This window comes from Mesocricetus auratus, unplaced genomic scaffold (genome assembly GCF_017639785.1).
Source record: "Mesocricetus auratus isolate SY011 unplaced genomic scaffold, BCM_Maur_2.0 Super-Scaffold_100026, whole genome shotgun sequence".
NCBI classification, from domain to species: domain Eukaryota; kingdom Metazoa; phylum Chordata; class Mammalia; order Rodentia; family Cricetidae; genus Mesocricetus; species Mesocricetus auratus.
In genome coordinates, this window is record NW_024429207.1 from 8878594 (window position 1) to 8897216 (window position 18623).

The 18623-nt window shown below is 39.4% G+C and overlaps 1 protein-coding gene across 3 annotated transcripts; it reads left to right on the forward strand.

The window, feature by feature from the left end:
• Positions 1 to 1613: 1613 nt before the first annotated feature.
• F11 (coagulation factor XI) lies at positions 1614 to 18090 on the forward strand. Of its 3 annotated transcripts, none has more exons than XM_013110817.3 (14): positions 1614 to 1668; positions 6802 to 6964; positions 8277 to 8383; positions 9009 to 9168; positions 10743 to 10852; positions 11182 to 11341; positions 11719 to 11828; positions 11934 to 12096; positions 12180 to 12286; positions 13937 to 14105; positions 15141 to 15316; positions 16427 to 16522; positions 16994 to 17133; positions 17770 to 18090. In XM_013110817.3, the coding sequence occupies exons 1-14, from the start codon at positions 1614 to 1616 to the stop codon at positions 17929 to 17931; spliced, it is 1878 nt and encodes a 625-aa protein (XP_012966271.1). In that variant the 3' UTR covers positions 17932 to 18090. The 3 variants fall into 3 exon arrangements, with proteins under 3 accessions (XP_012966271.1, XP_040587877.1, XP_040587878.1); XM_040731943.1 differs by having other exon boundaries at positions 11934 to 12093; positions 12171 to 12286; XM_040731944.1 differs by having other exon boundaries at positions 8277 to 8380.
• The last annotated feature ends 533 nt before the right edge of the window (positions 18091 to 18623 follow it).

Sequence of the window (18623 nt, forward strand, 5' to 3'; positions counted from 1 at the left end):
CCTCTCTGCTTTGTTATTGTTGGTACCCCACATATCACTTTGTAGCTCATCATTTGAGCCTCAGTGATCCCTAAAAGAAACCCTGTGAGAACGGTCTATTACTACAGATTTCTTTTTCATTGTTAGCATCCACAAAGAGGTAATACATGAGCTTTGTTCCTCAGAGCTAATCATGTCTCCATCAACATCTGACATGTTGACATTATAAAATAGGAAACCTGAAGTGTAAGAACAGGACACTCAGTGATGAGCTGTGTGCTCAGTCTCTGGCCCTTAGTCTCCAGTCCCCAGCATCCAGTTCCAGGCCCCAGTGTCCAGTTCCAGGCCCCAGTGTCCCGGCCCTAGCTCCCAATGTCTCCTCCCTTCACTCTACTGCAAATCACCAAGTCCTTCACATTTCTATGCTTTCTTTGTCTATCAGATTGCAGTTGAACCATAATTAATGGTGCCCTGTCAGTATTTGAAAGCATGAGTATGTATTCCTTTGGCAGGCAGGCACGCTCAATCTGAGTTTGCCCAACTGCTAAGGCAAGTCCAGATTCTCTGACCATCTCGCTGTTTGTTGTGTGTCTGAATACACAGTCAAAAGAACACACACACATTTGGTGTGTTGAAAGAGCATGCAGTTCCCCCGAGGTAGGTTTCATTAGCAGGCACTGAAAGGACTTTCTCAGAAACACCACACATGCTGAGCACGCTGTACAAAGACAGGATGTCACACGACAAAAAAACAGCACAAGTAACCATTTAAGTAACAGTGTCATGCACAAGCTCATTTAGAGAGAGACAAGGCTATATCGAAGAAAGAAAATACACCAACTGAGGACTGCAGCAAAGACAGAGGAAGTATCCGCAGGTATGGCTTCAATACTGAACATTTTCTCATTTTTTTTTCGGTACAGAAAGATTGATTTCTAGAAGGTGCCTGATTTTACATTGTACATATACTTAGCCACCGTCTATAGTCAACTTGAGAGTGGAGAATGGAAGACTAGCACCTTGTAGTCAACAAGAAGTGTTTTTCAAGAAAAAGAGATTAAAGATCAATACAGGAACTTGATGTGAGTGTGTGTGTGTGTGTGTGTGTTAGCAGCCTTTTCAGTGTTTAGTAGGGCACATAAATTTGCAAGTGACCAAGACAATTTATTAATGAATTTGCAGTAATTTTTTAGAAATAGAAATTGTAAGGAGGATAATCATTCACATATATACACATATATAGACATTCATGTATAAATCAGAGAGAGAGAGAGAGAGAGAGAGAGAGAGAGAGAGAGAGAGAGAGAGAGAGATAGGCAGATAGAGGGAGAGCTCAAAACTTGGCAAAAAGGGAAATGAGTTGGAAGAGAAAATAGAGGTGGGAACTGGAGTAGGGAGGGCTCAGACGGCAGTGACTGGAGGATTTCTTAGATGTGTGAGGCAGAGGCTGAAAATGGGCAGGCAGGATGAGGTGCCAGTTGTGACTTCTACAGAAAACTGACAGTATTGAAAAGTACACACCCTGGCTGTACACCGAGTCACTCCTCTCATTCTGTGTAAATTCTGGTGTCAGTAAACTAATAATATATTTACACTTAGTGTTCTAAAAATATTGACATTCTTCTCTTTGTAGGATGATCTCATTACACCAGGTGGTATATTTTATCCTTTTTGCCTCAGTTTCTGGTGGTAAGTGTTGCTTTCTTTTTTTTTTACCCAATATAAGACTTTTATTAATTAGTTGGGAATTTCATACAGTGGACCCTGACCGTACTCACTTCCCCTTCTTCACAGGTCCACCCTCCCTCCTTTGTACTGCCTCCCCCCAAAAAAACCCCACCGAGTCCAATTTGTGTTGCCAGTATACTCGTTGGAGCATGGTCAAAATCCCAGTGGTCAGCCCCTTAAAGAATACTGAGTCCTTCCCCACCACTTCCTTTGCTGGAAGCCATCAACTATGAAGAGCTACACGTCAGCATCTTCATCACAGTTTTTAAGAGCTCTTTTCAGTATTTACATATGGCCTATAAATATCTCATTTCCTGACCTGTAGCATGAGAAACAGCCTAACTTCATGAAGAGAAATAACATGGCAATCCCCACATATTGTGGAATAAGTCCATGCTGCTAACTCCAGGGAAGGAAGCAGAATCATTTATTTTCTAGCCAAGTTTCCCACTAATGGGGTCCAAAGAAAGGAAGAGATTTAAATACAGGATTACAAAGAGACTGTGCCTATATCATCTGTGTGATCGTTATGTCTACTTATAGACATGCATCCCTATCTACCTACTTAACATATTGCAATGGTGCCTAAGAGCAATATTAGAAAGCTGAAGACTTGAGGCACCTCACTGATTTGTTTTCCAAAATGTTTTCAATCTAGTAACACACACATCTACACACACACACACACACACACACACACCAATTCTGGGATGAAAATGTTATTGAAGTATTAATATACAGTTTACACATTTAATTAACTTAGCTATTTTATGTTTATTAATTACTTAATATTTAGTAGAATTAACTAGTACAATTGTAAGTTACCCAGTTAATGGTATTCATAACAATTTAGTGTAAGTATTTTCACCCCATGCTTATTCTTTATTTAAAATGAAAATTTAAAAGCTTTTAAAATAATTTATTTATGCTACATTGAATTTCTGAGACTGTCACTGGCCTTTAACCATAGTAAATTCTTTTTGGTGTTGCTCATGTGAAAAGTGGCAAATATAGGTAGGGATTTAAAATAAACACTATGCAATATATTAAACTAAACAGTTTATAATTTCATTTTTCTTTGTGGTAATATTTCTATTCAGGTTATTCCTTCTTTGTCATTGTTTGAAATTACATTTTGTTTCCTTGGTAATTTGTCAGTAATATCTTGAAATATTTGGGGTTTCTGTTGTTGTTATTTTGTTGTCTTTCCAGGCAGGGTTTCTCTGTGTAGACCTGGCTGTCCTGGAACTCACTGTGTAGACCAGGCTGGCTTCAAATTCAGAGATCCACCTGCTTCTGCCTCCTGAGTGCTGGGATTAAAGGCATGTGCTCCCACCACTCCACTTGTCTTGACATCTTAGACATCAAATTGAACAACTGTGTTGATATATACTTGTTATTTATGTACATAGAAAACACTAATAAACACTGACACCTCTAAACACATCTTTGCCTGGTCCTGGAAACCTGACTGGGGTGACTAGGGAATGAAGAAAGGACACATACAGAGACACACTCACAACCAAGCTGGGAACAATTGGGCTGTGTTGCGACTACAGCACAGCCACCTGGAACCTCAGCACTTTCATTACATACTGCACAAGGGATGTGTTAGCTAGTCTGGGTAGGAGTAGTCAAGAAGTCTCAGGTTGCAGCCACCCATGAGGAGGAAGCTGGGGTTATTAGTTTTTACAATACCACCAACTTTGGCACTCACACCAGAGAAAGGTTTTATCATCCACTTGAACCTCACCCTGGGGGAAGGCTTTAGTACTACCATGGGTATGATGCATTGGGGGTCCTTGACATAACCATGGCCATGTCAAACAATAAACATTCACTAAGGATTTCACCTGCCCTCTGCACATTCATTCAAGGATTTCTCAGCTCTCCACAGGTCTTCATAAAATTTGAAGGATAAAAATTATTCAGTTACAAAAATATTGTGTTAAAAATAACAAAATGGTAACTAAAACTCTCAAATGCTGGGTTAAGTGTTTATATTCTGAAATTTTATTCAAAGAAGAGATTAAGATAAAAATTTTAATTATTATAATATATGGCACAGGAAACTTTGGAATATAATCAAATTGGGGCTGAGATGACCCGTAAAAATGTATGCACACACTTCAGACTAGAGAAAGGGTAAAAACAATGATAATGCAACTCAAGAAGGTAGAAGAAAATCAAGTCATCGGAGCAGAAATGAATTAAACAGATGGAGACATATAGAGAAAATCTGTAAATGCTCTGCACCCCATTGCAAAGTTTCAGCAATACCAAGTTCACAGGGATATTTTGAGAATTATAACACATTTTGCTTATTGATATATGCAAATATAATTGATAAAATGCTATCCATTGTAGGGTAACACTCTTGAAATACAAGAACTGAGAAAGCGAGGGCTGTGAGCCCCCCAGGTGGGGTTATGTAGCAAGACTCTGTTTCAAAAATCTTTTCAAAATTGGCTGTACCAAACAATCCAACTCATACATTAAAGAAAAATAAATAGGAGGTTAGAGAGACGGCTCAGCAGGTAAGAGCATGTACTGCTCTTGCACAGGACCCCAGTTCAGTCCACAGCACCCATGCTAGGTGGCTCTCAACCTCCTGTGACTCAAGCTTCCAAGAATCTAACACACACACACACACACACACACACACACACACACACACACAAAGTTTTTTAAATCTTGTTTTTAAAGAAAGAAAACTAAAAGACATTACATTGGCATAATGTGGCAACATTTGGTTAATTCAAAGAATGAGATGTTATATTAATATATACAAAATCAATAAATAAGCTACATTTGTGGATTTAGACCCCAAGGAAGTGAAAGCAGGGCTTTGTTTTCCTGTGTTTATAACACTTTTAGGAAAATGTAGCTGCAAGGTAGAAACATTTGAAGCACATTCATCCATTCCAGAGCACAACCTGTTTTTATCAATGGATAAACGGTTAAACAAAATATAATATTACAGTATGCACAGGCAATGGAATATTACTCAGAATTAAAGGAAGGAAATTCTAGCACATACTAAGACACAGCTGAATTACAAATGGTATGATTTTATATTCATTGTGGTCAAATAAAAAAAAAGAAGACACAAAGTTGGGTGAGCATGAAATGGGGGATGTATATGTGATGAGTTTGAGGAGGTGGGGGTGAATCATACCATTTGTAAGACAATGTGTGCAACTGGAGATCATAATATTAAATGAAATAAACCAGATTGAGAAAAATGATTGTCACATTTTTTTCAAACTTGTAGATTCTAGACTTTATATAGATACATAAAATTATGTATGTATGTCATGAAAGTTGAGATGAACCTCTCTGGGTCTTGGAGTCTCAGGGAATGAAGGAGAGTAGAAGGAAGTAAAGAAATGTGAGGAAATGAAGAATGAATACAGTCAAAATACATTATATACCTCTATGAAAATGTACTGTGAAGTCTACCATTAAGTGCAGTGAATTTATGCCAATATATGTTTTGAGAGAATGTCTATTATAACTTCTCTTAAACATTATATAAGTGATCCCACTTGCCACAGTAGGGAAGGTAAAAGGAACTAAAAGTCAGGGAAAGATGGAGATTAACTCATCATTCTCATAAAACATTATTATGAAAGTATCAAAGTAATGAACACACTGATTATTTTAGGTAGATCAACAAGGAGTCTAACTACAAATTCAATGTACCTTCAGAAATGGTGGCACATGGTTGTAATCTCAGGACTTGGGAGGTAGGGGGCCCATTTGAGGCCTTATCCCAAGCTCTCACATTCACCAGTACTAATGTAGGAACTATACTGAGATTATGGAAATCAATATTATAAATTAAATGATTAAAATAGTGGCTATTTCTTCCCCTCGTGGATTCCTTCAGCAGCTATATGAGTGCTGCGAAGTCTATACTTTGAATGGTATTTCTAGATGCATGGGCTTAAAATACAATAGGATTGTGGAGGAAATTAATGATATTGAAATATGATCAGTTAAAATGGAAAATATTCGATAAAGATTTACGTGTGGTTCTGAGTAACATGTTATGTGAAAAGATTTAGTATTGAGCCTAAAATTGAATAGAAATGATCAACAAAATGGTGATGAGTCATAATGATGTAACTGGTTGTCATTGTGATAGATACACCACACTACAAATATCAATATAGTTAAGTGCTTGTATTAATAATACAGGAAGTTACCATGTTTACATAGGGGTCAGTGAAAAACCAGGTGAGGTTTTGTGAGTTAGTTGACTACCGAAGACTTATGAGCCTCACATGATAGCTTTGACAGCTATGTACCTACTTATGGTCCTCTCAAGACATTTACAACAGTGCATACTTGAGTTATAATTTATTCTTTCTGAAATATTTCCACAAGAGTTTGATATTTACTTTCAATGGTATAAAGAAAAATGGATTAGAAGTATCTCTCCATAAGGACATACGATTTCATGAAGAATTGTATCCTTGTATTCAGTCACTAAGGAACAGTTCCATAGGTCACATAACATATGGATTACTAAGTATTTCTTTCTAACAACAGAGAACTTTTAAATTTTTATTCACTTTGGCTTTTTATAAGTAAAATTTACCTGAAGTTTTAACTAAATATGACTGAATGATTTTTCCTGGATTCTATACTTCTTGTTGGTAAATGAGTCTACTTTTAATGTTAACATGACATTATATGAGAGGCCATCAGTCTTGGCTTTTAGTATGTTGCAGTGTTAAAGCTATGAATTAAGGAAATCATGGCAAACCCTTGCTGACATGGAGGAGCTTCCTAAAGATCATGTTTTGCCAGCCAACAGCTGAGAAATCACTGAATTACTCCCATAGCCTTCCTAAGACAATCACTCACAGATGTGATGTCACTGAGGTCAATATGTGGTTTGTGGTTTTATTTCCATCTGGGGCTGTTCACTAAAGAGGTTAACCTAAGAGCATTAATTGATCTGATAATGAGTTCAGGCACATTTTATGGGAAGTAGGCGTGCTATCATTGACTTTATCAGATTATCTAACGGGGTAGGTGCCTACCAAAATCCACACTAATGTGCACCCACTGGTTTCATCACAGAATGCATCACTAAGCTCTTCAAAGACACCTGCTTTCAAGGAGGTGACATAAGTACTGCTTTCACGCCGAGTGCCAAGTACTGCCAACTGCTCTGCACCCACCACCCACGGTGCTTGCTCTTCACATTCATGGCTGAGTCATCTTCAAATGACCCTACCAAATGGTAACTGTTTATGTTTCTCTGAAGAGTAATTAATATCAGAGGCCAGTTACTTACAAATGCCAAGTACCTACTTACAAATCCTCTCTGTCATTTTATGAAATGTGGTGTTACCAGCTGGAAAATGAATTTTTCCTTCCAGTGAAATATTAAATATTACAGAAAGGATGATGTCTAGGTATGTTAGTGAAAAAAATTGTAATGCCTCTTGAGATCTCAATGTTAAGGTCATATTTTCTCTCTTCTTTCATGTGTGTTCTTTTTTGCCTGTATTGGTTAATGATAGCTGCTATCATCTAGAACCATTCAATTAGAAAAAATATTTGTGAAAATATTACAATAATCTCCTGCTCTCTCTAATATCCTGTCATGTTGACTTTGCCTACCTGTATGTGCTAACAGCTAAACACTGAATGATTTTTAATATAGCCTTGTACCGCTAAATATTTCAACATGCATTTCACAACAAAGAAAGTATAAGAAGCTTAACAAAATTGCCCGAAACCATTACATACTTCAAATATTTATAGCGCCTAACTAAGTTCTCATTAAGTTTCACAGGTGTCCTATGGCTGTTTTGCCTCTCTACTCATATTTTAAAATAGTAGGCATTCCATCCATTTCTGTCTTTATGCTATAAACTTTAATTATTCTTCTGAAATCTAGAACAGAGATTGGCAAGCCTATTATTATGAACAAGGCCAGGAATAAAACTTTAGGTTTTGTTGGACCAGATGCAATCTATATTTCTAACACCATCTAAAAAATGCAATCTTGGTAGGGGTTAGACAGTTTAAGATCATTGGCTGGTATTCTAGAGGACCCAGCACCCATTTCCAGAGGTTTGCAATCACTTGTACTCCAGCTCCAGGAGATCCACTGTGCCCTCTTCTGGCTTCCCATGCTTCTCTCTCTCTCTCTCTCTCTCTCTCTCTCTCTCTCTCTCTCTCTCTCTCTCTCTCTCTCTCTCTCTCTCACACACACACACACAGGGGGGTTCTTTATAATGTAACCCTGTGAAAACAGAAAGCCATCTCTAGGTCATTGACAACACAAAGCTGGTAGGTTTTTAACAACGTTTTGCAATAGTTCAGAGTCCACCCATTCCTCTTCCTGTCCTTTTGGAAAGGAGGGTCATACGTGTTCTTTTAAATGCAGGGATGTTGAAATAAAAAGCAAAGTCAGAATCTTGTTAGGTAAACATTTGCTTTGGCATGAGGCCCAGGGGTTTGCTCCCTTCTCTTTGACCTTAGGATCCCCTCTTTGAAAACACGAATTCCCACTGAGTAATGTTTTTTTTTTCTCAAAAGAACAGGTTTGCTTGCATCCTGAAGGACAGTGTCACAGAAACACTGCCAATGGTGAATATGACAGGAGCAGTTTCTGGATATTCCTTCAAGCAATGCCCTCAACAATTAAGTGGTAAGATTTCTTATCGAACGTAATAAACACTAGCCATTATAATTGATACATGCAATTGTTTCAGATACAGTTTTTCTGCATCTAGAATTAAGCTTCCTAAGGTATGGTCTTCTCATGTAGAGTAGAGCCCGTGGCTATCTCTGTCTCCTCCCCATAAGCACACTGCTGCTCATTAGCATTTCTAACCTCATAGAGGTGAGTCAGCCCCTCAGTTCTTCCTACTTTTTTACTTCTCCCTCCCCAGCCCAAAATTGTACATTAAAGCCCTTATTATAGATGCTAATTCAAAACAAAGGAAAGACTGAAGTGGCACGTGCCTTAAGAGTGAATGGGTATTTTTCAATAAATTAATGAATGGATCAATCAGTCAATGTAGTTTAGGCACTAGGTCAGAAAGACAAAATGGAAATTTACAAGCTTAAGGTTGTTCGAGTACAAGAAGGACATTGGCTTCCTCAAAATACTTCCCAGTGGAAGTAGGACTTACAGTAGAGTGAGACAGAACTTCCATGGGAAAATGGGCGAGAATGAAAAGTCTAAGTCGGGAGGGCTAGTTGCTGAGACAGTACTACTGTAGCGGTCCCTAGATTCTGGCGGTGCTCGCATTTTCTGCCTTTATTTCCAGCGTGCAGCAAAGATGTGTATGTGGACCTAGACATGAAGGGCATGAACTATAACAGTTCTGTTGTGAAGAATGCTCAGGAATGCCAAGAGAGATGCACAAATGATGCTCATTGCCACTTTTTCACATATGCAACAGGGCATTTTCGCAGTGTGCAGCATCGGTGAGTGAGCTGGAGTCCGAGCTCCAAGATACAGGAGTACCAGAGGAAAGAAAACCACTGGTTCGTTAGCTATTTTCATCAACTTGAAGCCTACATTTTCTTAACTCCCCTCAAAGACAATCACTGTTTTGTCATGAAAAGTTCATCAAATGTCTAATTAGCATGCGCTTAATTAGCAATCAGGATTTTGTGTTTCGGGGCTGGAAGAGGGTACAGTGTGTAAACGTGCTGGCTGTGCAAGCATGAGGACCTGAGTTTGTATCTCAGCGCCCTCATAAAAGCCACATGTGACTGTGCCTGCCTTTAACCCCAGTGCTTGGGGCGGGGGATAGGGTGAGGGGCAGATACAAGGAGATTTCTGAGGGCTCACTGGCCAGCTCCAGGTTTAATGAGAGATTCTGTCTCTTATCAAAGTCCTCCTTTGGACCTCCTAGTCACACTTACACACACACACACACACACACACACACACACACACACACACCATATACAATACATATAGTGCAGCCTCACAGATTTCCCATGTGTTAGAAAGCACACATATACTTCCCCTATATCTGAACTAACTTCAAAAATACTACAGTTTTACACTGTAGTTTCGAGAGAGATGCAACTGGTTTGGTTGTTAGTGCTCTTCCCAGTCTAACAAATATCATAGTCGTACCGACCTAAAGAATTGAAAATAAAATCCATGTATCTATCTAGCTAACTATACAGTTGTTCCTTCCCTAGGATGAAGTAATTGAAGCCCGTGTACAACGTTTTGTACTGTTTCTTGTGGAATTTTGAAATCTTCCAGGAAGAAATCTATTGCATAGTAATATAAAAGTGAACTGTTCACTAATGACTAGATCTGCATCTGAGCTTTAAAATTTTATTAGAAAACTATATGATTTGTTCTTTTTCGATTATTGGGGGGGTGCTGTGTACAGATGCACGTGTGTGCAGGCATCTGGAGAGGCCAGAGGAGCCATCTCCCCAGCTCCCAAGATTCATTTTCAGATTTAGGAATCTTTGACATGATCCAGAGTTGCACAATAAACTACATTTTTATAGTTGGATTTTAACATTTGCTATTCATATTCTGCTTTCCACAGTTTTGGAAAAGAAATGAATAGGAAGCAAGACATTAAAGTTTTTTTTTAATTGAAAATGCCTTCTATGCTTCTCTTTACTACCCCTCGGAGGACAATTTTTTGTCTTAGACTTGCTAGAATGTGAACTGCAAGCCAGGAAAATGTTCCTAGGATTTATAAAAAGGTACATTTGGAGGGCTAAAGTTACAAAGATCTGGAGAAATGACCCATTTGCACACTCCACTCCTTACACCACATCAGGGCTCTCAGGTTGTCTGCTCACCAATGAGATAACATTGTTCCTGAGTCCACAGGGCCACCCTGTGGGTAGAGCAGCAGCTGCCAGCACTCAACTGGCCAACTAGCACTGCAGGTGAATACTCCTCAGAGTAATCCCTTATTATTACAGCCATTTCCGCCCTGCAGATAGTAATTTCTTATCCTTTTGTGCTTCTATATGCTCGTAAGAATAATATTTTCCACTTTTGTTTTATTCAGTAACACTTGTCTTTTGAAGTATACCCAAATGGGGACACCAAGCAGAATAACAAAGCTGGATAATGTGGTATCTGGATTTTCACTGAAGTCCTGTGGACTTTCTAACTTGGGTAACTATTGTTTTCCTAATGAGGTATTTGCACCAGTAAGTCTGTAGAAAGCTGAGGATGTGTGCAACAGGTCAAATTTTGAAAACAGTTGAAGCCCACTGATGAAGCAGACCTAATGACCTTTCATTGACTTCATGTGATTTGGGTCATTATGTCCTGGAAAGAATTTCTTCTTAAACCTCAAATAAAAATCTGTTGATTTTTTATAAATAAAAAGATAAAGATCTTTGGATGAACTTTCTCATTTTAATACAATGAGCAAACACTGTCTGGAATGTCTATGATGTTGCTGGTGCCCTGTCTTCCTAACAGTTTCTTCTGTTGTACAGCTTGCATTAGGGACATTTTCCCTAACACGGTGCTTGCAGACTCTAACATTGACAGCGTGTTGGCCCCAGATGCTTTTGTCTGTCGACGCATTTGTACTCATCACCCCAATTGCTTGTTTTTTACGTTCTTTTCCCAAGAATGGTCAAAAGAATCTCAAAGGTAGGAAGTTGCCATTAAGGGTGATTTGTTCTCTTCTAAAAACAGCCAATAAAAATGTGCTGCACAATCAAGATAGGAGATATCTAAGCAGCAGGCAATTCCAACTCTTTGAGATAGGCAGGACCTGTTGAAAGGGACAGCATCAAGAGGGAGGACTCTGGGGACACAGACAGTAGGGCAAGTTCCAAGATGCTTTGAAAAGTTCTCAGTAACATAAAATTTATGGAATGTGACTCGATGTTTCAAGATGGGTAGTAGGGACATGGTGGTCGCCATTAAATGCCAACATGAGCTGACTTTACTTTCCATATACACTGTAGCAGTGTTCTTTCTGTTTGATATGATTTATTTATACATCCCCCCCCTTTGTCCCTTAGACATCTTTGCCTCCTTAAAACCTCTGAAAGTGGGTTTCCAAGATCAAGAATTACAAAGAGCAACGCCCTTTCCGGCTTCAGTCTCCAGCACTGCAGGCATAGCACCCCAGGTAAACAGTGAAGGAAGGGCATCCTTCTCGAGCTCAGCAGTCGCAATGAGATGGGTGAGTGTGAAGGCTACACTTTTCAAACCTGCCGTGTGCTTTGTTGTCTAGTATTCTGCCATCCGTCTTTTCACAATGACACTGACTTCTTGGGAGAAGAACTGGACATTGTTGAAGTGAAGGACCATGAAACCTGCCAAAAACTGTGCACCAATGCTGTCCGCTGCCAATTCTTTACTTATTCCCCACCTCGAGAATCTTGCAATGAAGGGAAGTAAGGCAATAGTCAGATGGATGTTTTTGGAGCACCTCTCTGTAGAATGCATTGTGCTTACACTGTTTTGTTTTCAACCATAGGGGCAGATGTTACTTAAAACTTTCTTCAAATGGATCTCCAACTAGAATACTTCATGGAAGGGGAGGCATCTCTGGATACACATTGAGGCTGTGTAAAATGGATAACGGTGGGTACTTGAAAAAATGCAACTGAAGGAAAATACTCAACGTAATGTAGTGACAAACAGCTAGCAAACAAGAACCACGGAGGGGTGGAAACAGTGGCATGAGCCTATAATCCTAGAACTCAGGAGACTGAGGCAGAAGAATCAGAAGTTTGAGGGCAGGCTGGGTTAAGTAACAAGATCCTTATAAAACTGAAGACAACAACAAACACAGGAGGAGATAATTTGAAAGTTAACAAATTTGGAAATTTTCCTTTATTCTAGCTTCATTTGCGCAACCTTCCTATATTTTAAGCATATGAACCAATTCTTCATTAACTTCTACATGAATTGATAAATTGAATATGTGTTATATCTATATGTATTTTCTATCTTCCTTTCTATAGATATAGATAGACATATATATAGAGAGAGACAAAAATGTTTTAGTCATTTCAAGAAGCATTTCCTGAAGAGCCAGACCTAGAGGGCTGATTTTTGTTTTCAAGACCCCAAAATTTTGTTTTTGTTTTAATTCTCAGTGATTAAACTATAAACCAGTGCATTAATTAAATTATTCATTTTTTTCTTCCCACTTGATCTTTCAGCAAAACAATGATTATATATATTATATCATGTTCAAAGTTATGATGCCCTATAAATTGTGATTAACTGAGATTTAATGAACAAAATGCAACACTAATCACTCCTTGTGACAGTTTTAGAGGTACAAACTCTTTAGTGTCAGATCATTTGCTATGCTAGAAGGTGACTCAACCCTCAGCTTCTAAGGACCTGATTTATAGCACATTCAGATGTTTTGTCACAGCAGTTCTAATGTCCTAACAGAAAACAAGCCTTCCTAGAATTCAGAGGCTTGATGACAATCTCTGGGTGACCCACACCTCTTTAGAAAGTGAATTAGGCTGTTGTTCACATATTCTCTGTTTTCCTCATGATAAATTTACATAATAAAAAGGAACATCCAAAACAAGCACAGTCTTAATTCAATTTCTTAGTGGTAGAGAGGACAATTAGAAAATACTGTTAAGTGATGTGGGTTTGCTCTAAAAACTGAGATTGAGAATTGACACCTTGGTAAGTTAAAGGTTCCATTGCTCACTCCTTTCTGCCTTCATTGTGTTCTTCCCCTTTGAATTTATAGACTCTGTCCTGTGGAGGTGACAGAATATATCAGATTGATAGCTAGAGGAGAAAATATGGAGGAAAATAAAACTGTATGTCCTTTCAGTATGCCTCCTGATGTGTAAATTAGAGAAGCAGGTTGCACTATACAGTGTTAGACTACACAATAACCACATGGAGAGGGCGCATCTCACAGGGGTGCTTGTCATATTTGTACTCTTGTTAGTCTCCAGTGTAATTTGGCTTTCTAAAGACACCTAGCAATGCCACTAAAAGAAGTATTTCCTAATCCCAAATGCAATGTTGAACACTGTGCGTTTTCTGTATTCTGTTTAAACTAATGGAACAGACATCAAGATGTAACTTTTACTCAAGGTCTTCACTGAGTTACTGATAGTGTGAGCTCTATCACTAATCTTGTACAGGTTACCCTCCTGCTTATAGGATGAAAGGTGAGTTCTCAAGTAACAGAAGAATCCACAACCATGAAGCCCTAGGCAACTACTCACCATCTCCCTTCTGTTGTAGTGTGCACAACCAAAATCAAGCCCAGGGTTGTTGGAGGGACTGCGTCTGTTCATGGTGAGTGGCCATGGCAAGTGAGCCTGCACATCACCTCTCCCACCCAGGGACACCTGTGTGGAGGCTCCATTATTGGAAACCAGTGGATATTGACAGCTGCCCATTGCTTCTCTGGGTTAGTACTATCGCTCTTCTCCCTGGGTCGCTATCATCACATGTAGGTGAAATCTGGGACTATCATAGTAGTAGATAAACACTTTGAAAATATAGATGATCCTGTTCATGAACTGAAGTCTCTCTCTCTGTGGAGACAGTCAACTACATGGAAGAGTCAGCCACTCATCATCAGACAGCGTTAGAGCAGGTGCTGGCACAGACCACTCTGTCTTTCCGTTCCATGCAAACAATTCCCAAAGGCTTTCCGTCCTTTCCTGGCCCTGGTGCAGACGGCCGATTGAAGCCCACAATTTCCTGCTCTTTGAGTCATGTTTTCCTCCTTCTCTCTTTCTCTGCCTCCAAACACAAAGAGTTCAGCACACCCAAAACTGGATCCCTTACCCTCATTACTTTCAGTATCAGCCAAATCTAGATGCTTCAACTGGGGAAGTGTTCATCCCAAGGAAATCTGGTTGAGCAAAATTCCTCTTTGCTACTTTCAGTCTCTTCTTCTAGTTGTTTTCAGACACAGGTTTGCAAGATTAGTTAGTTTTGTTCACTTTTTTGCATCATGCACACATGTACTCATAACCTAATGCTACACTTGAGGTTAGTGGTCCCCTTTAGATCTCATATGATGAAATTCAAAAAGTCCATGTGATTTTTTTTTCTGCCAATGACAAGGTTGAAACTAAAACCCAGCTCTTCCTGAGCTTGTGGATGTGCCAGAGAATGGAGAGACCATTTATTTAATGTGTTCAATATAAACACTATCCAGTGTTTTTTTTTGTAGGGGAATATATATATGCAACATCAGTCAATTACATGAAGAGTAATAAAAGACCAATATAATATATCTGATTAAAAATATTAAATATGATTAACCCTTTCCAAAAACTATTTTGACTCAAGACTTTTATATATATCAGAATAAAGTCACTTTTTATTTTCACTTAAAGGGGGTAATGATGGCAGAGTACAAATAATCACAAAACACAAATGTCTGGGAATTGCCTAGTGACAGATTTTTTTCACTCTGTTGTCTGTTCCTTAGGGTAGAGATGTCTAAAAATCTGCGTGTCTATGGTGACATTGTAAACCAATCAGAAATAAATGAAGATACTGCTTTCTTCAGGGTTCAAGAAATAATAATTCATGATCAATATAAGACGGCAGAAAGTGGGTATGATATTGCCCTGTTGAAACTGGAAACAACCATGAATTACACAGGTATATAGAATTTTAGGTGGAAAGTGATCTATAAAGGTGCCCTAGATAAAACCTTCAACCTTAGAGGGAACACAGTGCGATCTGTCAGCCCCATGCCACATCAAGACAAGGGAAGGTCTGGAAAGATGGCATCACCTTGTGGAGAGTGATGTTCTTACCTTAGAATACTAGATCATACTCTGAAAATGCAGGTGAAGATACTCATCTTTGGGCTTCTTTGGGCATACAGAATGACATCATTTTATAAAATATGGAAATAATAAGAATAACACAGATTGGCATTCTGCTTTAGGGACAAAAGTCTTGACAATGGGATTAAACAAATGCTACAGAATATTAAACCTCGTTAAAACAAAAGTTTGTGTAAAGAGGCATGTCTTACCCTCCCCTCTTGTCCTTTCAATTTGAGATGCTTTTATTATTTTTTCTTATATTTGTTTGTTTATTTTATGTGCATTGGTGTTTTGCCTGCATGTATGTCTAGGTGAGGGTGTCAGGTCCTCTGGAACTGGAGTTACAAACAGGTATGAGCCATCTTGTGGGTGCAGGGAACTGAACCCAGGACCTCTGGAACGGCAATCTGTGCTCTTAACTGCTCAGCCATGTCTACAGTCCCAACTTGGGATGTTTTATATATAACACTGAGCACAGGACATGAAAACATGTGAGAAAAAACATGAATATCATAAACAGAGAAAGCACAAATAATGTCAAGTAAAATAACAATTCTTTCTGGGGAAGCAATTGGTTTGGCTTCTGTGTTAGCCAGCTTTGTGTCAGTGACAAATTACCTAACGTAACTACCTTGTCAGGAAGAAAGGTAGTCTGGGCTCCCACCTGTGCTTGGAGGGCTCTGCTGGAGTGGCTGGTGAGGAATGTGCAGAGGAGCCAACTGTTTACTTCATGGATGGTGGAAAGCAGACAAGAGAGAAAGGAAGGTCTGGGGTCCTAATATGAGGGGCACGCCATCAGTGACCTAACGCCCTTCCAGAGGCCCCACCTTCCACCATCTCCAAGTAGCGTCGCAGACTGGGGTGAAGCCTGTGAACTATGGTCTTTTGGGGAGAAGCATAGCGTCTTCTGATGACTAAAGAGTGATCTCACAATTAGATTCTCAGCGGCCGATATGCCTTCCTTCTAAAGGAGATAGGAACGTACTGTACACAGAGTGCTGGGTGACTGGATGGGGGTACGCCGGGCCAAGAGGTAACACAGGAGTCGCCTATCTCTGCTCTATCCTGAAATCGAAAGGCAACTTAACCATAGCCCTTGTTTTCTCTGTAGTCACGTGGCCCAAATGTGATTAAAGCAACGTTAATCAATTACATGAAGAGTAATAAAAGACCAATATAATATATCTGATTAAAAATATTAAATATGATTAACCCTTTCCAAAAGCTATTTTGACTCAAGACTTTTAGTATGAGACCTAGTACTCTGTGTAAAAGTTCTAACTTGGTTTTTAATTATTTTGCCTGAAAAGAAATTCTATTTAGTGTCATAATTAATTTTAAACTTAATAACATTAATAAAGCTATTTACACAATAGCTTTATTAAATACTCTGTAATTATAAAAGTTAATTAAGCTTCGTAATTTTTCCTTCTATATTTTCATGTAAAATTTTGACTTTCAAGTATAATTGTACACACTAAAACACTAAAATGACCTTTTTCAGGCGAAATACAAAGTACTCTCCAGAAAGCCAAGATACCATTGGTGTCAAATAAAGAATGCCAGACAGGCTACAGAAATCATAAAATAACCAACAGGATGATCTGTGCGGGATATAAAGAAGGGGGGAAGGACGCGTGCAAGGTACGAGTGTTACAACCCGTCAGCTCCGTCAGACTGACGTGAGCGCTTCAAGCATATTTAAAAACAGTTCTACCATCGAGCACTGTCCTAGTTGGCTTCCTGTTGCTTGATAAAACACTGGCCAAGCACAGCCTAGGGAAGGAAAGGGTTTGTTTCGCTTACAGGCTACAGTCCGCCATAGAAGGAAGTCAAGGCAGGAATCTGAGGCAGGAACCTTGAGTTGGGAGCTATGGCAGAGGCTGTGGAGGAATGATGCTGACTGGTTTGCTTCTAGGCTCATGTTCAGCGACTTTTCTTGTGTAAAAATTTGTTTATCAATTAGCAATCAGGAAAATGCCCCCACAGACATGCCCACATGCCAATCCCATGGTGACAGTTCCTCAGCTGGTGTTCCTCTCTCCTCGGGTGTGTGAGCTTTATGACTCAGATTAGCCATCATCACAAGCAGGACGCATGGTGGGTTTTAGGTAAACTAGAACCTAAGATAGAAAAGCAGGAGGAAGGAAAGCAATCGGGTGTTTAGATGCTTGTGAAGGGGCCAGAATTTTATGAAAAGTAGCTGTGAACAATACTTACTTATTACAAGGATGTGTCTGAAGTGATTCATGCATGTTTCCTTTTTTCCCCCTTTTGCAGGGGGATTCTGGAGGACCACTGTCCTGTAAACACAATGGGGTGTGGTACTTGGTGGGCATTACAAGCTGGGGTGAAGGCTGTGGTCAAAAGGAAAGGCCAGGTGTCTATACCAACGTGGCCAAGTATGTGGACTGGATTTTGGAGAAAACTCAAACAGTATGAAAGAATTCAATCAGTATCATTTGGTGACCCTGGAAGATTAATTCATAAGAGGGCTTGATACCACTGACGAAGACACTGGGATGCTGGACTCTCCTCTAACAAGCTGAAGGGACTTGATGGATGTAAGAAAATACAGGAAGAGAATACAACTCCTGATCTGTGAGGATCATAGGTTGTTTTTGACATCCAGCTTCTACTCAATGAAACAAATGCAGCAGGAGAATTTTTTGAAAGATAAAAATATAGCAGATATACTAAGAAAGTATCAAGTAGTAGTGTCGCTTGCCTTTTAGTCTCTGTGACAAGTACCTGAAGTAGTTCATGGGAGGAAAGGCATCCCTTACCCACCTTTCCAGAGGTGTCAGCCTATGATCTAGCTGACTTGCACCACTGTTTTAGTTTGAGGTGAGGGAGAACAATATGGGAAGAAGAGCCTGTGGAGGAGGAGTTGCTTGCCTCATGGCTACCAGAAAGCAAACGCAAACAAGAAAGTATTGGGGACAAGACTGGTCCTTCAAGGACCTACTGCCAATCATCCACTTCTTCCAGCAACATCCCACTCCCCAAAGTTCCTGCTCCTTCCCAGATAGCGCAACCAACAGGAGACAGTTCACATTTGAACCTAACAGGCACCAACAGATCAGGTAGAAACTCCAAGGAAACCATATAAAAAGTTGTTCGATGCAACATCA

Coding starts and splice junctions, on each gene's coding strand:
- F11 (XM_040731943.1), top strand. CDS start 1,614: ATGATCTCATTACACCAGGTGGTATATTTTATCCTTTTTGCCTCAGTT. Junction 6,965..8,276: donor TCAAATGACCCTACCAAATG/GTAACTGTTTAT, acceptor TCAAAAGAACAG/GTTTGCTTGCATCCTGAAGG. Junction 17,134..17,769: donor GGGGGAAGGACGCGTGCAAG/GTACGAGTGTTA, acceptor CCCCTTTTGCAG/GGGGATTCTGGAGGACCACT.